Source organism: Gavialis gangeticus, unplaced genomic scaffold (genome assembly GCF_001723915.1).
Source record: "Gavialis gangeticus isolate Ggan-Ray unplaced genomic scaffold, GavGan_comp1, whole genome shotgun sequence".
Lineage (NCBI taxonomy): Eukaryota > Metazoa > Chordata > Crocodylia > Gavialidae > Gavialis > Gavialis gangeticus.
The window spans coordinates 23301978-23309705 of NW_017729031.1; the positions used below are offsets into that span (position 1 = coordinate 23301978).

A 7728-nucleotide genomic window follows, 5' to 3' on the forward strand; every position below is an offset into this window, starting at 1 on the left:
CTTCATTCGATAGCCTACATTTAATCTTTCAGTGTCAATATTTGCCCCGTAACAAAAAAACTCATGCTCCATGACCCTCATTGAAGAAGAGGCTAGATAAACATTTATCTGAGATAATTTAGGACTTGTGCATCTTGCATTTGTGCATGGGCTTGAACTAGATAAACCATGGGGTCCCTGGCAAACCTATGACTCTGTGAACATTTTCACAATAAAACTCAACCAAACCTCTATTCATAAATGGCAAACCTTAAAGGGCTTAATTCTTTAATAATTCTACAAAATATTCACAGATTTTAAATTAATTACCCATTTCTAAAGTACACATATGAACGTCTTTGAAATAGTATTTGAAAGTAAATATCATTGAAGCTTTCTAATGCTATCCACACCAGAAAAAGTTCATTTGTTTAAGATTCAGAAATATACTGTAAACCTATCTCTCCTGTCTCTAGAAACATAATGTAAGAAACAGGATTATCTTCTTTTACCTTTGGGGCTTGAGTTTTACATGCTTAATCCTAGTTTCCTATTTTGTAATTTGACTGTCAGTTTATTGGCAAGAAGTAGTATAATGTTTATTCACATAATTGTGCCAGCTAGGATTGCTGTCAAGCTTGACTATACCAAGGTATAGGAAATCATACAAATTACCACCTTAGTGGTAGTTGATAGCTTTAAATTATGCCTTATTAATGTTGTTATACATTTCAATTAGTTGACCTAAAATATAGCGGCTTTTCCAATATTCATTTTATTACTCTGAGAATTATAGAAAAATATGTTAAATTTCTGTTCAATACATTTGCAATTTGTAAATGCTGCACAAAGCCATACATGAGAGAAATAGTTCTGCAAATGTATGTATGCTTAGTACAGTAGACATTTCAAAAATAAATGACACCGATATTTTTTCACATAAGTTTGACTCATTATTTCTGCTACTTCCTCTCCAAACCACGGCATAATATATTTATGCAAACATAACTGTGCAAGGAAAAGGTGTAACATACTCTTTTATCTCTTGTGTTATGATCCACAATAAGAAAATTAATCTAAAATACTTAGTTGTGGCGCAGTGTAAGGAAAGGCAACCAAAGTGAAGGCTGGCACTGCTCTCTAATGTATAACAGCACTTCTGTATTATATTCTGTACTTTTTCTGTGTTAACAATGAGACTTGCAAAGTCATTTTAAGATCTGCAGTTTACTAAGCACCTGTGGTTCTAACTAAAGTGGTTATCCATTACCTATAAAATCTGGCTGTAAGCTAAGATTTCCCATTTAAAAAAATAAGGATTGTATTGACCTCACAGGCATGTGACTGCATGCTGTAATTTATTGCCATTCTCAAGTGATAGCAGTACAGGTACAAGGTATGATTGCAATTAGCAAATACTTCCCTTTTCCACATATAATTACGTAGACTTTATTAGAGGAAAAGGATGAGAACATTTAAGCTCTGGGAATGTGGATATTACTTTAATTGGTGACTGTCTTCAGTGCAATTCCTAAATAAACAACAGTTGCTGTAGAGTCCTATCATGCAGACTTCCAGCTTGTCTGAGTCCACCGCCTCTGCTTTAAAATATTGGTCAGAGCACTGTGCTTGAAAAATCTTACAGGGACAGAATTTTCCAGCTGCAGTGCTTAAAACAATACGATGGCATCCTGATGTTCAGATAAATTGAGTGCCCGTCCCTCCTGTTGGGATCAGTATGAGTTGTGGGTCATTAGCAGCTGTGAATATCAAGCGACTTTCATTGAGATGCCTACCTTCAGTCACCCACATTGGAAAATGGTATTCAGCTGGGGGATTATTCCATTTGCACTACTGAGTGCAGTATAAAGCCGTGAGAAAATTTTGTAGGCAATTTTGTTGCTAGTGATTTGTACACACTTCAAAGAACCTTGTAGTCCTTCTTGCTAAAGTAACTCCACGTCAAGAAGTAAAGACATAATGTATTAGATGTGGTCTGTTCAATTTTCAGGTAGAGCAAACAGACATTGGAAGTACATGCCAGAAGGAACACTCTTGGATGTGGACTAAAAGCCCATAGGTCAACACACGTGGATTTCAAAGATAACATATTTAGTCCTGTGGGTTATTACAGTTCTATTATTAGTCTGTGTCTTCTGTTAAATCATGTATAGAGCTATTATATGTGACCCTTGCTCCACAGGTTTCCTTAAGTTAGGGACTAGTTTGAGAAAAGAATTGATTGTAGGCAGTTTTATGAGAATATGAATCAAATGCAACTTCTGGATCTAAAAGAATGGAATTATTTACAGCAATAAATTAGCTTCAGCTTTCTGCTCCTGACTCAACTCACATGAACAGTCTTATTTTTTTTAAAAATTGACTACCTTTAGGGAAAGTCAGTGCAGATTTGCACTTCCAAAGGACAGCCTTGTGTATTATATTGTAAGGTTAAAAAAAATAAATTGTACTGTAAATTGTAACTGGAGCCCCTTGATACATGCTAGTTATGTCTCTGATTATGTTACCCATCTATAAGATTGCTGAGTGGAATTTGAACAAACATATTGCAAATGTAACAATATGTGTATGTACAGCTTCAAATTACATTTGATTATGGCAGCACTAAAATGAAACATTTATCTAAAGGCATCAACAAGAGAAAATATTTTTCTTCCTCGGTGTCAGGTGTAAATGAGAGGATGTTTGTACAAAATAAATAAATTTAAAAATTCCCTGTTGACTATACAGTACTACTAATCAATGGCATGTAATCTGATTCAAGTCAATTAGACTGTGTGTTGTGAATGCCTCCCAACCACATTTTGATGTCAGTAGGTATTTTAATTTTCTGTGGCACTTTATGGTATCTGCCTGTCATGATAGATGTTTTATTTTGTCAATATTGAATCAAGAAACAATTAAGCTTTATGAAACCATTCATGACCATATCCTCAGCTGGTGCATTTCATCTCCTCTGAACTCACTACATCTATGCTCATGTATACTAGCCAGAAATATGACCCTCTGATTGTCATTGTCATCTCCCTCCTGCTTTAGAGAAGTAAAGCAAACATCTATAATGTCATTCTGGAGTTTTTAAGATTCGTTCTAATGGGGTTGAGGCTACATGTTATAACCTACATTATAGTCATCTCCATAAACAATTTTTATTTAGGAGTGAGTGTTGTGGGGCAAAACAGTGAGGTTCCTCAAAAAGAGTCTATCCATCGCCAAAACAAAATCAATATAATATACTCATCTATTTTATTTCTTTCAGGTTGCCAATCAGGTTGTTCAAGCTCTACTTACTCAAAAGGTGAGTTGCTTCTCTGATTATGACATGTTGTAAAGGGCCAGATGCTGACCATTGAATAAGAGAACGTATATTTGGACATAAGACCTTTTTTTAAAGAATGCGTGCACAAATTTCACAAACACAACTGCAAAATTTCAAGGTATAACTTATGTTCCTCTTACAACACCAACAACAACTATTTATGAACCTGGATACCTCAGGAGATAGATAATGGAATACATCACTGCATGCCATTAAATACTTAAAATATTCCTGTCTAAAGTCAGGAAGGCCTGAATGTCCTTCCCATCTGATGGCTCAACAATGGCTAGTTCTCTCTCCTAGTCCAGTTCCTGTTTCTCCGAGTCCAATTTAGGAAAACATTATTGCATTTGTCACTAATTGGCCCTCTTGTTTCTCTCAAAAGAATGTAAGGATCAAATGGGAGATCCTGTGCTCCATAAGGGGCAGTGGGAAGGCCGTGGTATAAGTGCATGTCCATATAGTATAATAGATGTGAAGGAAGAGGTTCTTTCCCTTCCCACCCCCTGTCCTGTGGAATTGTGCTTTCTTGTATGTCTGCTCTACAGCAGGTGCACAGAAGGGCTTTGCAGGTATATGTGTGGGAGTATCCCATTTATAGTCACTGATTTTACAGACTGTACAAAACCAAATGAGAAATGGTGGGAGGAATTAACAATGTATTCTGCATCTTTAAACTCAGCAGCTATGACCATAGAAAGACTCTACACCTGCTACTGCAGATGGAGATTCATTACTCAGTTTTCCATTACTGTGTCTTATAGGTTTGAGTGCAGAGCAAAGCCTTTGGCTCTGTGCTCAGAATACCACTTTACAGAGCTCTGGACAAAAAAACCTACAATCTAAAACCTAGAAATGATCTATGCAATTCAGATATAAGCCAGGGCTGCATAGGGAAGTTTGCACTTTGCTGCCCATACTATATTCTCCGTATAGTTACAGAAATACAGTCTCCGGAGCTGTCACTATTCCCCGTCATGAACAATATTTCAGCTATGCTAAAGGAAGGCCAAAGTCAATGAGTTTATTATTTTGTGTATCTTAACTGGAAACAGAGGCTCGTCCTTGAGTATAAACACGAAACCTGATTTGTTTTGTAATATAAAAACGTAGGTGATGACGTATTTGCTGAAGGGTTGCTTTCAATATAGTAATCTCTCATTTAGGAAGCATTATGGTGTTTTCCATATGAGGAGAAAAACTGAATCTCTTTGCAGTAGGAGGCAGACATGTTGATGACAACATACTTCCCTAGCAATGAAAACGCCCAGACTCACTAGAAGCCAAGAAACTCACATGGATATAATAAAAATGGATTTGAATATATTTAGTAAAGTGATTTTCTTAGTATTGATGAGATATAACAGCTGCTTACCTACTACTGAGTAATACCAGCTAATATAATATCCATAGAATGATGAAAATGGGTACTCTTCTAAATGCTAATAAATAATAACAGTTACAGTACTTCTAACAGCATTCATATGAGTTCTTTTACCAGAAAGGACAGGAAAACAATAGTGTATAATAGGTAATTGGACTATTTGAGTTGGTCACAAATGGGTAGCTATACAAATCCAAGTAATAACTAGTAAACAGCTAAATCTACTGTAGTCCAGCTAAGCAGTAAGATGCAGCAAGTCATGGCAGGGTGAGGTAACACACCTCTGGGGCTGAGAGAGGCATGAAGAGAAGCAGAGAGTTTTCAAAGATTCAAGAAGAGTAATAATGCACAGCAAGACGTATTGTGTGTGTTTTATCGTGGACTTGAAATTACACATCCAGGATTAATTTTTGTTTAAATTAAGTGTATTCTGTAATGGAGGAAATAAAGTACTGTACACACAACATTATATGAGGAAACTGTGAGTCTGCTGAGGGACGCTGGTGACACAAACCAAGAGAGCAGAGCCTGAGTGATTTATCAATGTCAGTGAAACCTTGAGACAGAATTACAGTCTTAAATGTGCACTTTTGGAGTATATCATTTGTTATAATACATACAGAGTTCCTCTGATGTGCATAGCTTTTCACCAGGAATATGGAAAAAATGCGTACATTTGAGAATTGTCCTGAATTAGCCTCAAAGCAAAAATTCACCACTTTATGCAACAAAATGATATGGGTTTTCTTCCTCCACAAACAGCAAGTTTTACGTCTGGGAAATTTAAGAAGTGATAAAAACAACAAAATTATTTTGAGATAATAAGGCTGGAGGTTTTCTTAAGACCTGGATCAGCATTGTGAAATTGAAGTTTACAGTCTATAATAGATCTGTTTCATGATGTGTGGATCCAACATCTGCATGCCATCCTGAGATGCTAGAGAATATCTATATTCTTCACTCTAGGGTCTGCTGAACCATTCAGTGTTTTTCCTCACTTAAGAAATGATCTCTTGATGTTGACTCCCCAGCCAGCTATCACTCTGTTTCCAACCTCCTTTTTTGGGTAAGATAATTGAATGGGTGGTCACCTGACCACTCAAGGCACATCTGGATGCTATCGGATTGCTGAACCTTTATCAGTCTGACTCTTGTCCTGGTATAGCACAAAGACTGCATATAGCCTTGGCAACAGTTTTTTGCTTGGAAATTGACAGGGGAACTTGTGCTTTGTTGAGCTTACTAGGCCTTTCAGTAGCCTTTGATACAGTTAACCATGAAATGCATTTATGTAGTGTGGTGGGTTTTTTGCAAAATTGCTCTTAATGAGCAATGGTAATGAGCAAGTGCTTATTTTTTCCCTTTGGACCTTTCCTGTGGGGTTCTCCAGAGCTCCATCTTGTTGCCACCCCTGTTCAATATCTATATGAGACTCTTATGCAAGACCATGCAGAGATTTGGAATGAGGTGCCATCAGTATGCTGGTGACAGCCATCTCTATCTCTCCTCCTCATCTGACCCAGACTTCATAGTCTCCATCCTTATCCTCTGCCTGCTTCCAGTTGGGGACTGCATATGAGTGAACCAACTGAAGCTGGATCCAGACAAAACAGAAGTGATGGTGGTTGCCAGAATCTGTGATTTGTGGTAATAAGGGTATCTAATCTATCACTGAATGGGTTCAGCCTTCTCTCACTCAGGTTTGCAGCCTTACTACACCTGGATTTTCAGGTGGCAGTAATGGCTATGAGTACCTTTCACCATTTGGTGAGAAAGCTCCAATCCTGTCTTGTCCAATCCTCACCTTGCCACCAATCTTGAAAAGGCTTTCACCCAACAAGGACAATCCTCACTTTGCCACCAATCTTAAAAAGGCTTTCACCCAACAAGGACACTCCTGCAGAGAGAGAATTCGCACATTTGAAAGAGCCATCTGGATACCATGTGTAGAATTGCTGCAATAGAGAAGAAACCCCCCCCCACGAATTGCATACCGCTGGTCATGATATATCATCCCTCCCTTGAACCCATATGGAAAACCCTCAGACAATTGCCACGCATACTAGAAAGAGACCCTGTTCTTAAAGAGATCTTCCCAGAACCACCCATCCTAGCCTTCAAACAAGCACCCAACCTCGCTAACCGCATCACCAGAAGCAAACTTCCTCAGGCCCAAAACACACCAAATAGATCCAGACCATGCCATGACAACAAATGCAAAACCTGCCAACACATCTCTACCCCCACACTTACTACACCCCACAACAGAGCCATCAGCATTCCTGCATCTTACAGCTGCACCTCCAGAAATGTGATAGATCTCATCTAAAGCAAAAAATTCCCTGATGGAAAATACGTAGGAGAGACCAAACAACAAGTGCGCACCAGAATGAATGCACACTGGAAATCTATCAAAGACAAGAACAGCCAATTACCTGTGGGTGCACATTTCTCACAAGAAAACCACTCTCTCTCCAGTCTCTCAGTTCTAATCTTTAAAGGGAATTTACAAAACACTTCTCAGAGATGAGCCTATGAACTTCACTTCATCAACCTCCTGGATACAAAAACTCATGGACTAAATATAGACATTGGATTTATGACGCATTATGACCTGGCTGACATCTGACTCCCCAGGTACCTCTCCACTATTTAATTGCTACATTCATCCCCCTGCCCACCCCTCCCCCCCCCGTCTGTCTCTCACCCATGGACTTCTCATTTTAAATCTTCACTGACTACCTGTAGTATGTAAAATACTCAGATACTACAGAAGGCCAATGTTATGCCTATCTTCAAGAAAGGGAGGAAAGTGGATCTGGCAAACTATAGGCCCATCAGCCTGACCTCTATCCTGGGAACGGTCTTGGAAAAGATTCTCAAAGAAGCCATCCTTAACAGACTAGCTGAAGGCAATATCCTGAGGGATACCCAGCACAGGTTTGTTGCAGGTAGGTCTTGCTTGACCAATCTCATTTCCTTTTATGACCAGGTGACCTATCACCTGGACAAGGGGGAAGAGATT

At 38.5% G+C, this 7728-nt stretch overlaps 1 protein-coding gene across 8 annotated transcripts in view; it reads left to right on the top strand.

The window, feature by feature from the left end:
* NCKAP5 (NCK associated protein 5) overlaps nucleotides 1-7728 on the top strand; it is a 962935-nt gene that overhangs the window by 793362 nt on the left and 161845 nt on the right. For all 8 annotated transcript variants that reach the window (XM_019522509.1, XM_019522508.1, XM_019522512.1 and 5 more), the window contains one exon: nucleotides 3260-3298. In XM_019522509.1, the coding sequence (XP_019378054.1) occupies nucleotides 3260-3298 (39 nt within the window). The remainder of the gene's footprint in view (nucleotides 1-3259; nucleotides 3299-7728) is intronic.